The sequence below is a fragment of the Sus scrofa genome, chromosome 6, assembly GCF_000003025.6.
Source record: "Sus scrofa isolate TJ Tabasco breed Duroc chromosome 6, Sscrofa11.1, whole genome shotgun sequence".
Taxonomy (NCBI): Eukaryota; Metazoa; Chordata; class Mammalia; order Artiodactyla; family Suidae; genus Sus; species Sus scrofa.
The window spans coordinates 75,358,047-75,376,199 of record NC_010448.4 but is presented as its reverse complement, the minus strand read 5'-3'; the positions used below and the strand labels follow the sequence as shown (position 1 = coordinate 75,376,199).

Here is an 18,153-nt window from a genome sequence, read left to right as displayed (position 1 = left end):
ATATCAAGCCTTGAAAGTCTGCTTCCATTTGTGCTATGAGGCCTGAAGCTAATCAGAGCTACAGCCAGCCTACGTACGCCACAGCCACAGCAACGCAGGATCCGAGCCATGTCTGTGACTTACACCACAGCTCACAGCAATGCCGGATCCTTAACCCACTGAGCGAGGCCAGAGATTGAACCTGCAACCTCATAGTTCCTAGTTGGATTCCTTTCTGCTGCACCATGATGGGAACGCTGCCTTTTTTTTTTTTTTTTTTTTTTTTTTCTTTTTTGTCTTTTTGCCTTTTTCTAGGGCTGTTTCCGCAGCATGTGGAGATTCCCAGGCTAGGGATCTAATTGGAGCTGTAGCTGCTGGCCTACGCCAGAGCCACAGCAACTCGGGATCTGAGTCGCATCTGCAACCTACACCACAGCTCACAGCAATGCCAGATCCTCAACCCACCGAACAAGGCCAGGGATCAAACCCGCAACCTCATGGTTCCTAGTCGGATTCGTTAACCACGAGTCACGACGGGAACTCACTCCTTAGGTTTCTTTATTGCAGTTGTAAAAGATGTATAAATTGGTGATGGTTTTCTTTCAGACCTGTGAACCCAGTTGTGTCTCCTCTCTCTTATGCTTAATAGTATTGGTTCCTGTTTTGTCGCTCTTCCAGGGAAAGGTGATCTATAGGCAGCTTACTTAGGGCTTTTTGTGAGGCCCTGAATCCTAACCACATTGTTGTTGACTTCTCCCAGGGTCCTATCCTTCCCCCAAAGCTGGAGCGACTCTGGTTGTATACAAGGACCTGCTGGTGCTGTTCGGTGGCTGGACTCGGCCAAGCCCTTATCCCCTACACCAACCAGAGAGATTCTTTGATGAAATACATACTTACTCACCCTCTAAAAATTGGTAAGCCACAAAGATAAGATCCTTTGAATCTGGAGTAGATTTAAAATGACTGGGTTTTCCTTATCTTTTTGTCTGTATCCAGGAATCTCTTTGAGAATTTGATGAAAGCTTTGTACTCTTTTCCCGGGGAAGGGGGGAGGATTTTATTAATGCACAAATTTTGCCCACAATTTCACAGGATTTACAGGATTCCCTGAAAACTTGAAGTTAAGAGCTCTTATTCCAAAGGGAAAAGTTAGAGGACATTTATTCCTCTTCCAAGAAAAATGAATGAGCCGGTTGAGTAATGGGGATCTTTTCAGCTTTGGCTACTGATGCCCCCAGGAGTGCTGTGGAGCCACATGATTCTTTACCTCCTACTGTGTCTCCAGGACTGGCTCCCAGTTGTGTTACAAACTTGCCTTTTTGAAATGACTGTATATGTCTGTTCCTTGTCCTGGACTGCTTAGTACAGGGCTCTCGGCAGCTGCTGCCCATCAGGTCGGCCCTGTAGAAAGGAGTAGCAGGGTGTACTCCTTCAGCAAACTAGGCTGAAGCAGCTAAGGAACCATAATGGAGTCCCTTGTCATTATTTTTTCATCTCTTCACTTTGCCTCAAAGCCATCCACATTGAGGAGTCAAAAGGGAATATAACTCTAGTAGGTTTGTAGAAAAGGCATAAATACCTTATGCCATCCTCCAGTTATTATCCTGGCAGTTTCTCTACTGAAGGTGATAGGTTTGTCATTTTAAGTGAGGGGCCGACTTCTTGGCTTCTGCTTGTCTTTTTGTATTAGGTGGAACTGCATTGTGACGACTCATGGCCCACCTCCCATGGCCGGGCATTCGTCTTGTGTGATAGATGATAAAATGATTGTCTTTGGTGGCTCCCTAGGATCCCGGCAAATGTAAGTGTATTTGGTTTGTTCCTTACCAACCTGAAGGTAAATACTCCTGAAATAACAGGTCAGAAGAGTTAACTAGTTAGTCAGTAATCCTGAACATAGCTCTAATTAATCCAATAAGTTATCTCATCCTAGTATTCTATTTTTTGAGTCTAATCATAGACCAGTAAGTTGAAGAACTTGCTCCATAAAATCAGGGCTATGTAGAATCTCTCTCTCTCTCTCTCTCTCTCTCTTTTTTTTTTTTTTTTTTCTTTTCTAGGGCCACACCTGAGGCACATGGATGTTCCCAGGCTAGGGGTCTAATCAGAGCTGTAGTTGCCAGCCTACACCACAGCTTATGGCAACGCCGGATCCTTAACCCACAGAGCGAGGCCAGGGATCGAACCCGCAACCTTGTGGTTCCTAGTCGGATTCCTTAACCACTGATCCACAACGGGAACTCCTAGAATCTCTTTTTTGTGTGGTACGTGGTTCAGTTCAGTGGGATCACATTCTGATGGGGTTTCCATCTTGTCTGTTTCTACCCGTACCTCCAGAGAAGTTTTACTTGTTCTCCTCTGTGGCCCAGCTTGTGTCCTTTGGGGCTTTAGAGAAGGAGAGAGGTAGATTGACAGGCTAGGTGGAAATGGTTCACCCTCCAAATGGGAGGGTTGAGGCAATGAGTAGGAGCAGGATAACTGTCAGGCCTGATGTATCTCTGTGAGTTGTCCTCCCTACCCACTGTCCTCCTCCTTTTGCCACAGCTGACCACCTCAGGCTGGAGCCAGAGCCAGAGCAATGTGTCTGAATCACTGTTTATCTGCTTGGGCATTAGGAGTGGTCGTTTCCCCTGTGCTTTGAAATGGACGTTGACGAGCTGTCAGCCATAACACTTTTCCAGACCCAACCCTGTTCTCACTTAGGGTACTTTCCATCTAATTTAAAGGAGAGTGAGCGCTGCCTTCCCAATGAGGGAGTTTAGGGCTTGAAGTATTGGAGCTCTTACTCCTGTGTGTTCCTATGTGTGAACAAATGACCTTAAAGAGGGTACTTGGGAGTTCCCGTCATGGCTCAGTGTAAATGAATCTGACTATCACCCATGAGGGTGACTTTGCTCAGTGGCTTAAGATCTGGGTTGCCGTGAGTTGTGGTGTAGGTCAAAAACACGGCTCAGATCTGGCATTGCTGTGGCTGTGATATAGGCCGGCAGCTGCAGCTCCTAGTTGACCCCTAGCCTGGGAACTTCCATGTGCCATGAGTGTGGCCCTAAAAAAACCAAACAACAAAAAAGAGGGGACCGTATTTAAATTGAGACTGCCATTTAGGAGTCTGTCCTTGAGGATTGGAGATGCCAATTTGTCATGAAACTGCAGCTTTCACTAGCTATCTTGAATTACTTTTTGTAGCTGAAATCAATAAAAAAAATTTTTAAGGCTGCGCCTGCAGCATATGGAAGTTCCCAGGCCAGTGGCTGAATGGGAGCTGCAGCTGAGGCCTGTGCCACAGCCACAGCAACACCAGATCCAAGCTGCACCTGCAGCCTACATACATTACAGCTTGCAGCCACATCGGATCCTTAGCCCACTGAGCGAGGCCAGGGGTGGAACCTGCATCCTCATGGACACTATGTCGAGTTCTTAACCTGCTAAGCCACAATGGGAACTCTCCAAATTGATAAATCTTTTATCTCCTGGACAATGATAGCCATGCCTTTTGAATAATTTTTTTTCTCTTCCTTGTGGGTTTTGCCTTTGAAAGACTATATCTTGACTAGTAGCTATTTCCTGCTATCACCAATTAACTCTTCCTTTAGGTATTAGTGTTTGGCTACAGACATGACTCACATGGCCTTAGGGGTCAATGGAAAGAGCCAAGATTTGAAGTCTCTTTTCCAGGGAAAGAGGGGAATAAAAATATAGTTAGGTGCTAATTATGAGCATGGCAGTTTTTTGGGGGCATCCTTATAAATATAACTTCATTTATATCCATTCATATAGTCCCTGAGAGCTCCCAACTCCTTCATTCTTATGTCTTTATCTTATAGGAGCAATGATGTCTGGGTCCTTGACCTCGAGCAGTGGGCGTGGTCCAAGCCGAACATCTCTGGCCCCAGTCCTCATCCTCGAGGTGGCCAATCTCAGGTGCTCAGGAATTAAAATAACTATTCAGCAAACACTGTAGCATCTTTCAGTTAGGACAGGAGGGGAGGAGGGAGTCAGGTAAGATGCCAGCATACATGAGGCAAAGAGAGTTTATCATTCTTTTTTTTGCTGGTATTTATTTTTCAACTTCCAATGGCTATAAATTTTTTGGTGGCTTTATATTGTGTCTCTCCCGAAAGCATTTACTTTGCTGTTTTATTTTTCAAGAGAACCCTTCATTTTATTTAGTTGGCACTCTCTCCTGTTAATATTTGATCAATAAAGAATCCATTCAGGTGAATCATCAGTAATTTGTTGACGGGGATCGGAATTGACATGATGTTGGAATGGAGAGCTTGTGGTAAATAGAATACTCGCACTTAGGAGCTGTGTGGACTATTTTCATAAACCACTGAAGTATAGGAGGTCAGATGCCTGTGTCTTTGTAGGTTTATTTTAAATTTCTTTTTCTCCTCAGATTGTCATAGATGATGCAACTATCTTAATCCTTGGGGGATGTGGCGGTCCTAATGCTGTGAGTATTGCTGCTGTGGCCTTCTCGTGCATATGCTGCTGTGTGTTCAAAACTTGCTTCCCCTGTGTCATCTTGTAAGAGTATACAAGGCCATTTTTGTGGCGTTTTCATTTAGAAAATAACCTTCTCCACTTTGGGTGTATAGCCTTTGAATTTTATGGCCTTTTTCTCCACTCTTTTTTTTGGCAGGGGGATCAAGGGGCACTTTTTATCAGAGACATTTGTCTCTTGAATATTTATATCCACAGTTTTCCTACTCCCACTTAGTCTTTAGGCTGTAAGGTTTGCTGCTATCATTTTTTTTCAAGGGGGGATGGCACAGAAAAGCAGGTTGGGAGTTCCCGTCGTGGCGCAGTGGTTGGCGAGTCCGACTGGGAACCATGAGGTTGCGGGTTCGGTCCCTGCCCTTGCTCGGTGGGTTGACGATCCGGCGTTGCCGTGAGCTGTGGTGCAGGTTGCGGACGCGGCTCGGATCCCGCGTTGCTGTGGCTCTGGCGTGGGCCGGTGGCTGCAGCTCCGATTGGACCCCTAGCCTGGGAACCTCCATGTGCCGCGGGAGCGGCCCAAGAAATAGCAACAACAACAACAACAACAAAAGGACAAAAAAAAAAAAAGAAAAGCAGGTTGATAATGGCCAGGGTTTACATGAAATTTATTTAAGAATGAAGAATCAGGAGTTCCCTTGGGGCCCAACAGGTTAAGGATCAGGCATTGTCACTGCTGTGTCTTGGGTTTGATTTCTGGCCCAAGAACCTTTATGTGCTGTGGGCACAGCCAAAAACAAATAAATAAAAGAATGCAGATTCAGTCATTCTGGATATATATTATCTACCCTTTCCATCAATACACACACACATACACATAAAACAACAGGCAGAATTCAAACCCATTTAAAACTGATTCCTGGGGTTACAAGTAAAATTTCATGTGCAAGACCAGTGGTGATATATGAATGAATGAGTGAATGGCCAAAGATTTCTGTTCTTTCTGAAGAGTCCGAATACTTGATGACAGCATGGCGTTGAGATTCCAGCTCTATGCATGTGTGTGTTTTGTAACATGCACCACATCTGAGTCCTCTTGTTGGTCCTTCTCTTACAGCTGTTCAAAGATGCTTGGTTGTTGCACATGCACTCAGGTCCCTGGGCCTGGCAGCCACTCAAGGTAGAAAATGAAGATCATGGGGCCCCAGAACTGTGGTGCCATCCAGCTTGCCGGGTAAGCAGAGACCTAACAAGCCAGCAGGAGAGATCCTAAACTGTAAAGCCAATTAGCTCATCAGATTTCCAAGCAACTATATATGGAAATTGAAAACACCCTAATGTCACAAAAGAGGTGGACATTAACCATAGCTCCTTGGGCATTTCTCACATACATGAGCCACTAGATGGAAAAACTTACATAGGTCTCACTCATCCTTTGAGCCCTAGCTTTAAGCATCTCTTTGTCCATAAAACTTCCTCCAGGGTCCCCCAAACAAAAACTGGTATCTCCCTCCACTCTACCCCTATCCTGTGGACATCAGCTGAATGATAGCACATGTTGCACTATAGCAACAGATTGTTCCCATGTCTGTCCCCACTTGTAAGAGCGAGCCTAGAGGGCACACTGCATTTTCATCTCTCTATCTTGGCACATCCCAGATGCTCGTGATAAAATATTTGGTGGTTAAATGAATGATCAGAACTGAGCACAGGTCTTTTGTCTTCCAGGTAGGGCAATGTGTGGTGGTCTTCAGCCAGGCTCCTAGTGGGAGAGCCCCACTCAGCCCCAGTTTGAACTCTCGCCCATCACCCATCAGTGCCACTCCTCCAGCCCTGGTTCCCGAAACCCGAGAATACCGTTCTCAGTCTCCAGTAAGGAATATGGATGAAGCTCCCTGTGTTAATGGTCGCTGGGGAACACTGAGGCCCAGAGCTCAAAGGCAGACCCCCTCAAGTTCCCGAGAAGGAAGCCTCTCTCCAGCCAGAGGAGATGGCTCTCCCATCCTCAATGGTGGGAGCTTATCTCCAGGATCAGCAGCTGTAGGTGGCTCTTCCTTGGACAGCCCTGTACAGGCTATATCTCCTAGCACTCCATCTACCACCGAAGGATATGACCTAAAAATGGGACTTTCTTTGGCCCCCAGACGAGGGTCACTACCAGACCAGAAAGATCTAAGATTAGGATCAATAGATCTGAATTGGGATCTGAAACCGGCTTCCACTAGCAATCATATGGATGGTGTGGACAACAGGACAGTTGGAGGAAGTATGAGACACCCTCCCGAACAGACAAATGGTGTGCATACCCCACCCCATGTGGCCAGTGCCCTCGCTGGAGCCGTTTCCCCAAGCGCCCTGCGTCGGAGCCTAGAAGCCATCAAAGCAATGTCATCCAAAGGCCCACCAGCCTCCGCAGCACTAAGTCCTCCTCTGGGCTCTTCTCCAGGCTCCCCTGGGAGCCAGAACCTGAGCAGTGGAGAAACAGTACCCGTTCCCCGCCCAGGGCCTGCCCAAGGAGATGGACATTCCTTACCTCCCATCGCCCGCCGCCTGGGGCACCACCCTCCACAGTCCCTAAATGTTGGCAAACCTTTGTACCAGAGTATGAACTGCAAGCCCATGCAGATGTACGTGCTGGACATTAAAGACACCAAGGAGAAGGGGCGAGTCAAATGGAAAGTATTTAATAGCAGTTCTGTGGTTGGACCTCCTGAAACTAGCCTGCATACAGTGGTACAAGGCAGGGGTGAACTCATCATATTTGGAGGACTCATGGACAAGAAACAGAATGTGAAGTACTATCCAAAAACAAACGCCTTGTACTTTGTGCGAGCAAAGAGATAATATGTTCTAAAACTCTTTCCCTTTCTGTGGCTTTTAATCTGGAATTTTCCAGTGTGCAAGCATTCGGACTGAGGATTGAGAAAACAGAAGGACAAAATTACCCTCATGAACCAAAACCCCGATTCCCAACCTTGCTCACTCTAGGCTGGGATCAAATCTCCATTAAGAAAAAATTATATAAGTATATAAATATATATTATATAGACAACTCTGTTTACAAAGAGGGAGAGCTCTCCGTCCTGGTTCAGATAAAATTGTTGCTGTGTTTTAGCAGAGGCTGCGCTGCCTTTTTCTACCTTGCTGGTCTGGTAACTGGACCAAGAATTTAGGGAACAGACTAATACCAGAACTTTCCTAAAGAAGCTGAAGAACCACCTGTAAGTCTTATTTGGCCTTTGCAGAGTTAGAAAAAGAAAGGTCATGTGTAAGATGCACAGGTAGAGGTTTCAGATCCACATGCTTCAGGTGCTGGCAGGGTGAAAGTGACCTGTAGAAAACTCTTCCCCCCGCCCCCTTCCCCAGAGGACCTGTGAAAACTCCTTGCAGTAATGCCCTGTGCCGGGCTCCATTCTGCCCTTTGTGACTGAAGAAAGTCACCCAACAAGGGATCTTGTTCCACATTTGTGTGCCAGGATCATCAAGAAGCAATGTTTATGCAGCAGCACCTGTCCACCTAGTGTCCATTGGTCTTTGAGTGCTCCCGCCACATTTCAGAAAACATTCTGGTGTCTGAATGTGGAATTTTCTGACAGTCTTATTTGGTTGCAGTTGCCAAAAACCACATTTGTTCTCTTTTTTTCCTTTCCTTATAACTTGATCCTCAGAGGCTGCCTTTTCCATTTATACACTTTTCCTTCCTTCCTCTCTTCCCCTTTTTCTTTCATTTATGGATTTTTTTTTTTAAGCCCTAAAATCTTTCTCAGTTTCTTTTGACAAAGCTTGGGTACCCAGAGAAATCTCTTAGAAATATTTCTGGAACCCTTTTTCTGGCGTCACTAGGGGGCCAGTCGGGAATTTCAAGATACTGGTATCGTGAGAAATCCTTGAAGCATCAAAAATTACTGTTTTGTTCCTTATGGTTCTTTCTGTTTCCAAAGCACATTGGACATACCCATCCATGTTTGTAGAATGTGGAAATTAATCTTGGGAGAAAATCCTAAACACTACCTTTTAGAAATGATTTTTGCCCTTAATTGTGATATTCATTCTTCTGTCTGGCTGTTGAGTGTGTTTGGGTTGAATATCATGTGCTTGGCCTCTTCGATGCATGGCTTACCTTGGGAGCAGCTCCTTTGTGATTGTATTGTTCACCCGTCACCCAGACAAGGCTTGGGTTTTTACTTTCATGTCCTTTCTGAGATAATGTGTAACCAACTAGAGCATTTCTTCGGTTGATACAGGAAAGTACAAGCTTCCAGTCTCTAAAGCAGAGTCTGGACGTAGGAGATCTCGTTGACACCACTTAAATGTGGATTTTTTCTTTCTTGCTTTTTTTATTTTTTTTTGGTGATCTCTCATCAGTGGAAAGAGAATTTTTATTTTGCCTTTAGGTCTTAAATATCGAAACATTGCATTTCTCATCCCCACACTCCCCTTTTTCTTATTAGCATTTCCCAAGAAGAAGCCTGCTACAGCTGGCCCTGGGTCCTGGCTCCCAGCCAGCTCCTAGCAGTCTTTTAAGTATGTTTTCTCCTGTTACATCATGTTGAATCCTTTCTCCTAGCCATTAGCTTTTACAGTGTGGTCTTGATGGCAAAGCCCCCTGGTGCCAAGCCCACGAAAGGGCCAGCTCATGGGGAGGCATGTGTTCCAGAAACTGCTGTCTGTGCTCCTTTAGATACGGAGACTACCATGTGCCTACTCACTGTGGTGTCCAACTGCTCCCAGCTCAGCACTTAGCTTTCCAGACTCTCTGCTCTGGGCCTGTCGCCAATCCTTCTTTAGCAGAGACTGTTAGCCCGTGCCGGGGTCCTGATTCACAAGAGAAAGCTAGCCTAGATTAGCAATTTCAGCATTACTACTCTTGCTGAACTTTCTTTATGACGTTGCATTTGTGCATGGACAGTGCCTCCACACTCAGTTCCTACTTAAACAGATAGTATTTGGAAGCCTGAAAGTTCAGAATCTCAACTTTGTCGTCTTTCCCTTTGTCCTGTGGCCTTCCTAAGCGCTCTTAACTTGCTGATTCCTTCTACTTTCCCCAAGTAGGCAGGCAACAGAGACAGTATCTCTCTTAGAAAGTAGCTTGGCTCCTCGGAACTTCATGGCATCCCAGTATTACCAACTCCACTTGGAACCAGACTGTCAGTTTACAGCTCTCCAAGAAAAATCTGCCTCTTCCACACCGGGCGGTGGGTCCTGGTGGCTCCTAGGCACTGTGGGCGTGTACCTTGGGAGAGCGACTCGGCGCAGTCACGGTGTCTCCTCAGGCCCTCGTGCAGCCACGTGAGCAGTGAAACTTCAGGCGTCTCAGCTGAGGTGACTGTTTCCACAGCACCATGGATGCTTCAGTCAGATCAGATTTAACCACAGCTCTGGTTTTGACATGATGCCAATTTTGTCTTAAAATTCACTGAGGAAAATGAGACAAAATATTTTTTTAAACCCTCAGGAGCACCTAAAGTAAATATTTATCAGTATTTAAGTATTTAAAATACGTTTTGTTTCTACTTGAAGCTTTAACCCCTTCCATTCCTGCAAGTGTGCCTTGAGAGCCCCCACGTCATATTGACTCTACTGGCCACCTTGTTGACCTCGTGAGAATTTTAGTCACTTCCTACCCTCTTGAACAGAGCTTCCTGTTTTCTCATTTTGCAGGCTGTGCAGCAGGGAGGGTTCTCTGTTTTTTTCTCATGTTTCTACCCTGCTTCTGCACTTGGGTGATGGGCTTCACAACTCCCCCACCCCCACACCACATTTGGGAGCGCAAATTTGGTGTCAGAACAAGCTTAAATTCAGTTGTGAGGCAATAGTGGGCTTTAGTACCCTCTTCCCAGCCCTCTACGGATTGATTTGATTTTAATGTTTGAGTTTTATATCAAGAGCTGAAACCATGAACTATCTTAGGACTGTGTTGAAACTCTTTAAAAGAAGAAGAGGAAGAAAGAAAAGCAACTCAAGTCTTGACTTTGAAGGACAGAAAGCCACCAGCTGATGGAAAAAAGGGGATGCTTCCCTTTCCTTTGCCTGAATCTTTCTGGGTTTCCTTCTGCTTTGCTTCTTTCCTTCCCCTTCAAAGAGATATTCCTGGTTGGTTTGTCTGTCTGTCCCTGTCCTTGTGGTGATGCTGGCATGATTGATGTGCCCTGCTTTGTGTTACCTGTGGTCTCTTACCAGCGCACAAGTCAGTGGGGAGGATCTGAACACACCCTGGGGCAAGGAAGCCGAAAGTCCAGGCCCGCACCCCATGCAGCCTCCCCGGGAACTGCAGAAGGCATGTTCTGCATGGTCACCTGTAAGTGGCTCCATCTCACCACATTCATTGTCAAATGAGAGCAACCCTTAGGCACTGGCTCCGCTGTACCCTCTCTCTTCGCTCTGCTCCCCTCCCACCAACCAGGGTTCATGTCAGTGCACACCTGCTGTGCCCTGGCGAAGCTGGTGCTGTGAGTGATGTGTCCCCTACACCTCAGGGGTCCTGGGTGGCTTACCCTGAGATGATCATTTTAGGCACATAATGGTGTAGGAATGAAAAGTGGATTTGATTTCATTGATATTTAAATCTCTGTCAGTTTTATTTTTTGTTAATGTTTTCCCCTGATGACTTTTTAGCAATTTAACAAATAAAACAAAATGGATGGAACTGTCTTAACTGTTTTATTAGTGTAAAAGAAGGAAAGCTGTGATGGAAAGCACCTGGAGATTGAAGTTGGAAGCAAAGTAGTTAGAAAGACACTCCTCCTTTTCTAGGAGGGTTGCCCATCCCTGAGGAGAGTGTCATTTAATAACACAGCAGCTCTCGGAGTTCCCATTGTGGCTCAGTGGTTAACGAATACGACTAGGAACCATGAGGTTTCGGGTTCCATCCCTGGCTCAGTGGGTTAAGGATCCGGCATTGCTGTGAGCTGTGGTGTAGGTCACAGACGTGGTTTGGATCCCGAGTTGCTGTGGCTCTGGCGTAGGCCGTTGGCTACAGCTCCGATTAGACTCCTAGCCTGGGAACCTCCATATGCTGCTGGTACGGCCCTAGAAAAGGCAATAATAATAATAATAATAATAAAGCAGCTCTCTCCATCAGGCTTGAAGGACTCAGTGTTTCAGAGCCACAGCACCACCCTTCAGTGGAGACCCAAGAGAGGCGATGAGCTTGGAGCAGAGGCCCAGGGCCATCAGCGTCATCACTGATGAGACAAAGATGAGGACCCAGGGCCTTGGGGTCCTGAAACACCATAGCAAATGGGAGTTGGGAACCCAAGCCTGAAGCCCTAGAGACCTGTGGATAATCCTGTCTTCACCTATTTGTTCCTTTACCTTAAATACAAGTTTCTTCCTCTATAAATACAGTGTTTCTATTTTATAGGACCATATAGATTCATTCAAGCTGTGTATGAAAAAACACTACTGCAGTGCCTCGCATATAGTAAATGCTTAGTAAATGGTGGCTATTATTTATAATTAGCCCTTGAAGAAAATACGTGCTCTCAAAGGAGAGTGCTGGGCGCAGTTTGTAAATTGTTAGGAACATGTCCCTGCTAAGCATCATGCATCTCTGCAGTTGCCTGCGTCATCTTTGACATGTCACCATGAGAACCTCTGAGGCTCTTGCCTCAAGAGCAGTACGTAGCAGCTGCTGCCATAAATTGGGTGACAATGGTCTCAGTTGTTTCATCTCCCTTTGGACTTTATTCTTTGGTTTGCCAGTTGAATTCAACCTCAGCACATAGAACATCCTGCCTGGATTCAAAGGCACACTTAGGTGGCTCCCAAGCTCAAAGTGTTATCTGGGAGCTGATGACATGGGGGCCTGGGAGGAGCCAGGTAGCAGGAGAGTGGGGGGCTACGGCCCTGAAGCCACTTACTTAGTATGTGCCAGTTTCCTTTTTTTTTTTTTTTTTTCCCCTCTCTTTTTTGGTGGCATACAGAGTTCCCGGGCCAAGAGGGATCAGATTTGAGTCACAGTTGTGACCTGCGCTGCAGTGGCAACACCAAATCCTTAACTCACTGTTCCAGACTGGGGATCAAACCTGCATCCCAGCGTTCCAGAGACACCGACAATCCCATTGTGCCACAGCAGGAACTCCTGTGCCAGTTTCTCATACCCTTGGTTCTTTGTGCCAGGCACCATTTTTTGTTTTTTTTTTTTTAGGGCTGCACCCATGGCATATGGAAGTTCCCGGGCTAGGGGTCAAATCAGAGCTACAGCTGCCGGCCTTGCCACAGCAACACCAATGCCAGATCCGAGTGGTGTCTACAACCTACACCACTGGCAATGCTGGATCCTTAACCCATTGAGCAGGGCCAAGGATCGAACCCACGTCCTCATGGAACTAATCGGGTTCGTTTCTGCTGAGCCACAACAGGAACTCCCCCATTACTTTCTTTTCACTTCAACACATGCATATGGAGTGTGGACCTTGTCCCAGGCTCAGGTGCCGCAGCTCTTGTCCTGTCTTGCACGCTTGTGTTTCCCGAGCTGCCAGATGGAACTTTTCCATTTCTAAGAACATGTGGTTCTGTCCTGTTTTCTGTACTTTGAGGCATGTGCAAAGTAGACCATGATGTGAGCAAGGGTCTGGGTACAGAGGGCCTGGCACCATTGCTGGCAGCTACTGGTTTGGTGATGGTGGGGATAGAATGATTGTTTTGAATCCTTCCGCAGTTGTCATTGTGGAAGGATTGGCCTTGCTCCTTGTGGCTCTTTTGGGCTAAAGAAGGTCCAATAGGTGGAAGGTCTAGGGAAGAGATTTCAAGGTCATTGGGAAGAACTCTGTACGGCCAGAGCCCTGTGTAATGAGTGGGACTAGTGTGGCATCATTGGAGGAATCCAAACATTGCCTGGAGAGTCAGTCAGACTAGGAAGTTGTAGAGAAGGCAGTGTTTGGTGGGTAGGGTGCCAGTGATGATTGCTGATCCTGGAGAACAGCCCACATGCCCGGCCTCCAGGCTCCTTGACAGCTTCCTAAGTCAGTCTGTCAGGCTATGCTCCTGACTACTGATGAGCAGGCTTCTGCTGTGGAGGAGGCCAGAGCATGGAGACAGCAATGTGATTGGCCCCAGGTCAGAGGGGATGTGGAATAGAGGGGAGGGGACTTGCCAACTTGAGGAGAAAACCTTAATGTCAAGGAGAATGCAGCTTGGAGTAGAGCCGTGACTCTCCCCGGGCCTTGCAGGAGTTGGCAGCCACTGCCTTCCCGTGCATTCCTAGCATAGTACTCCCTGGTCACTACCCGGGGGACTAAAGGCCTAGAGGCCTATGTACGTTTCAGTCTGAATTACAGCACCCAGCCAGCAGAAGGGCCATGCCACACTGTCCTTATCGCTTGCCAGGACTCTCCAGCTGGCCCTGTGGGGAAGCAGTGCAGGAGTCACTAACCACGAACGAGGAGCCCAAGGCCTTGCACATGTTGTTACTACCCTGAGCTAGCTCCTCATGCCCAGACGTCACCTCACATCGCCCTAATCTGGGGAACCAAGGAAAGACCAGGCTGCGAGCACCCTTGGGTCCAGGCAGGACAGAAGGCTTCACCTCAGTCTTGCAGGATGGTCTGCTTGTAGTGTCACCACAGTGACTGGGGTTCACCCTTCTCACTGCCCCTCCCCCCCGCCCCAACAGAGGGGAGCATCTCCAGCTAAAGTCTGCCTTCCGCTCTCAGTGGCCATAACCATCCCTTTTCCCTGCAATATACCATTGACAAAAGCAGTCCTACATTTTTGTGAATTTTTTGTGAGGTATTGATTTCACTGTTGCTGGAAATATTCAAGCAGAGACTGATAACTTGCATGGGAGGGGATGACAGAGCTGACTTATGCATCAGAGCAAGAATGGGAATAAGGGTGGTGTTCTCTTGTGGTGCAGCAGGTTGAGGATCCTGCGTTGTTGCTCCAACAGTTTGGGTTGCTGCTATAGCTTAGGTTTGATCCCTGCCCTTGAGAACTCCCGTATGCTGTGGGCATGGCCAAAAAAGAAACAAAGGGTCTCTATATGCCCTTTCAATTCTTTTTTTTTTATTTAACCCTTTCAATTTTTTTATTTTTGCTTTTTTTTTTTTTTTTTAAGGGTTGCACCCATGGCATATGAAAGTTCCCAGGCTACGGATCAGAGCTGCAGCTGCTGGCCTTCGCCACAGCCACAGCCACAGCCACGCCAGATCTGAGCCAAGTGCGCAAACTACATCACGGCTCATGGCATCACCAGATCCTTAATCCACTGAGCGAGGCCAGGGATTGAACCCGTATCGTCATGGATACTAGTTGGATTCATTTCCACTGTGCCAGAGTGGGAGCTCTCAACCCTTTCAATTATTGAGATGTGGTTCTATGGACTCAGAAAGGACTTCCCAGAAAAGCTGCAGGACAGGGACATAGGCACAGACTGTGAATCAAGAGAAACCTCGGTCCAAAAGCTGACTTTGGCTCAAAAGCTCAGAGAGGTGGCAGAACATCCCACCTCTCGGAGCCTCAGCTAAAATGGCATTGATGCTGCCGACTTTGCTGGTTAGCAATTACAGGTTAGGAACCGGCAGTCATTGCTAGTATATGGCATGGGTGTGATTCCTCAAAAGACCACTTGGGGGCACCCTGTGAAAGGCTTTGAGCCCTAGACAGTATCAGAAGCGGTCTTCAGAAGCAAAATGAAAAAAAAAAGTTCCCGTTGTAGTTCAGTGGTAATAAACCCAACTAGTATCCATGAGGACGCAGGTTTGATCCCTGGCCTCGCTCAGTGGGTTAAGGATCCGGCATTGCCATGAGCTGTGATGTAGGTCACAGAGGCAGCTCGGATCCAGCATTGCTGTGGCCGTGGTGTAGGTAGCAGGCACAGCCCGGATCTGGTATTGCTGTGGTGTTGCTGTAGGCCGGCAGCTGCAGCTCTGGTTCAACCTCTAGCCTAGGAACTTTTATATGAAGAAGAAGTAAAGTGAATTGTCTGGAGGAGAAAAATGTCCATTTCTCCTTTACCTCTGCAGGTAAAGCCCTGGGAGGACCACTTCTCTGGCCTCTGGTGTTCTTCTGAGCTCCATCCCCAGGCTGACCCATCCACACTCTGCTCCAGCCCCCAACAATGGGAAGGCCAGTGTTTTCCCCAGGGGCTGGACTCTGGGCCCAGGCCCTGTTAGTATGCACAAATCTGAGCCAACCTGGCAAAGTGTATCACACCCCCACCAGGGAGACTGTCCACTCACTGCAAGGAAGAGAAGGAGTGCTGAAGGCCAAGCCTTACAGGTAGAAGCCCTGGGAAAAGAAGGGTGCTCCTGCCCCAGGGACCTGGGCTGCTGCCCACTCATCGGCAAGGCTGCAAGGGCCCAGGACTGTCCTGGGGATCACTCATTCTCAGCGTGTGTTCCCTGCATGTGTCCTGACACCTGGGGCACTGGACACAGATGAATGGAAAAGAGGCCCACCCCTGGAGGAGCTGACAACCTCATCACAAACCAGAGAGAGGTCACCTTGGGCTGAACAAAAATGACAAATCCTGAACTTCTGAGGCCAAAAGGCAGTCCAGGTATGTCATGCTAAAAAGATAGGAAGAAGGTGGAGTTGGTAGCACAGCAGCCAGCAGGAGCGGGACAGCTAAGAAGAAGCCAGAGAACTAGGAAGTTGCTCTCCCGTGTCCTGGCCTCGCTCTGCTAAACTGGGGCCGAGGGCAGATGAGGAGAGAGCCTTTCTGGGAGATGCCAGATGTGTGGGGTCCAGGCCTGGCCTCTGGCGGTCAGTCGTGCAGGATATGTGGACTTCTGGCCTCAGACTGGGAAGACAGACTCGCTGCACTCCAGGAAGGGTGCAGAAGAGCTGCAGGGGGTGGGGGGTGGGGGCTGACATGTCCAGAGGAGCTGGTATTCAGGCCTGAGGACAATGTCATGACCAGAGATCATCCTCTCAGATGTAGCAGGGACAGAAGAAGCACATAACCAGAATTCACGAAAGGAGGAGAGAACACCCCCGACACAGGCAGCATGGATAAGGCCAGGGCAAACGTACAGAGGAAAGTTCTCTCTGGAGCAGGAGGCCCACACAGGCCCAGAAAAGATGACGTCTGAGGAGTGTGTGCCCGCCTTCCCACTCTGCCAGGCTTCCCTGGCATTTGGGTAAGCGCTTCCCCATCACCCCACTGAACGTGAGCCCCAGGGCCACAGGAGTGGGAGACAAAGAGATACAGCTTTGAAGAGACTGAGTGGTTAAGCTGTAGAGAATGAGGCGTCACTGAACTTAAGTTTACCAGGAAATTGCCGGATTAAAATGTCTGCATAGCAGAGACAGATTAAATTGAGGTGGAGGAAACAAAGCTCTGTTTCTTTTTTTTCCTTTTTTTTTTTTAGGGCTGCACCTGCAGCATATGGAGGTTCCCAGGCTAGGGGTCCAATTGGAGCTGCAGTCACCGGCCTGCACCACAGTCACAGCAACATGGGATCTGAGTCGCATCTGCGACCTATACCGCAGCTCACAGAAACGCCAGATCCTTAACCCACTGAGCGAGGCCAGGGGTCCTCAAGGGTACCAGTCGGATTCATTTCCAGTGAGCCACAACGGGAACTCCTAAAGCTCTGTTTCTTAAGTGTCCGAATCATTGGAGCTAAAAACTTGTACTTGCTCCAGTTAGAAGGAGAGGAGTCAGATGAAGTACTTGAATCCACAAGAACCAAAGATGAGAGGGATTCTGGCAAGTGCTGGAGGAAGGAAAGATAAGGGTCTTCCAGTGGAGGGAGCAGTGATCTGGGCCTAACTGACCCCTCCAGAGCCTTGAAATGAGTGTGACCGGAGTGAACAGGGCAGAACTGGAGAATGACCCGGAGCTGGAGGACAAGAGGCAGACCCCAGCCGTGGATGCCAGAACCCTCTCTACAATGAAGAGTGGATGCGGAAATAAAACATAGGAAGAAAAATCAGTCTCTGGTGGCCAAGTGGAGGTGGAGGAGGAGGTGTCTAGCAAGCACAAATTCCTGCATTAAGCAAATATATAGTACCTGCCGTGTGCCAGGCCTTTCCCTGCCCTGTGCAGTTTACATTTCAGCAGAGGGTGGGGAGAAGGGACAGACACATATGTGGACAACTAAGCAAGATTATTCCAGATGAATACCATAAAGAAAATGGGATGTGGGAATTGACACTGTGGCTCAGCAGAAATGAATCCAACTAGCATCCACGAGGACGCAGGTTCAATCCCTGCCCTCCATCAGTGGGTTAAGGATCCGGCATTGCCGGGAGCTGTGGTATAATTGCCGGGAGCAGTGGTGTAGGTTGCAGACGCAGCTCGGATCCCATGTTGCTGTGGCAGTGGTGTAGGCCAGCAGCTATAGCTCTGATCCCTAGCCTGGGCACTTCCATATGCCACAGATGCGACCCTAAAAAGACAAAAAGAAAAAAAAAAGAAAGAAAATAGAATGTGACAAAGTATGATGGGGTTGGGCTCATCTGAGCAGGCTTTCTGGGAGGAGCACTTCAGCTGAAACCTGAAAGTAAGAAACAGCAGCCACGGACAACGGAGGGGAAGAGCCTTTGATTCCACACAGAGGGAACAGCAAGAACAAAGGCCCTGAGTTTGGTGTGAACTTGACAAGTTCAAGGAGAAGAGCGTATGTGCTACCGTATTGAGGAGGGGGGCAGAGTGCATAGGTGGGCCTTGCAGGCCACGGTGAGGAGAGATGTGGACATTAGGTACAGTGGCAAGTCCTTAGGGGGTTCTAAGCAGGGGAGTGACACATGAGGCTGTCCAAGTAAAGGACACCAGCCTTGCGG

At 47.9% G+C, this 18,153-nt stretch overlaps 1 protein-coding gene across 1 annotated transcript in view; it reads left to right on the top strand.

Moving 5' to 3' along the window:
* Positions 1-11,070, top strand: part of FBXO42 (F-box protein 42) — an 80,992-nt gene extending 69,922 nt beyond the window's left edge. Inside the window, exons 5-10 of the mRNA XM_003127635.5 lie at positions 740-893; positions 1,670-1,780; positions 3,804-3,900; positions 4,379-4,435; positions 5,537-5,653; positions 6,148-11,070. Of these exons, the coding sequence (XP_003127683.1) occupies positions 740-893; positions 1,670-1,780; positions 3,804-3,900; positions 4,379-4,435; positions 5,537-5,653; positions 6,148-7,263 (1,652 nt within the window). The 3' untranslated portion in view covers positions 7,264-11,070. The remainder of the gene's footprint in view (positions 1-739; positions 894-1,669; positions 1,781-3,803; positions 3,901-4,378; positions 4,436-5,536; positions 5,654-6,147) is intronic.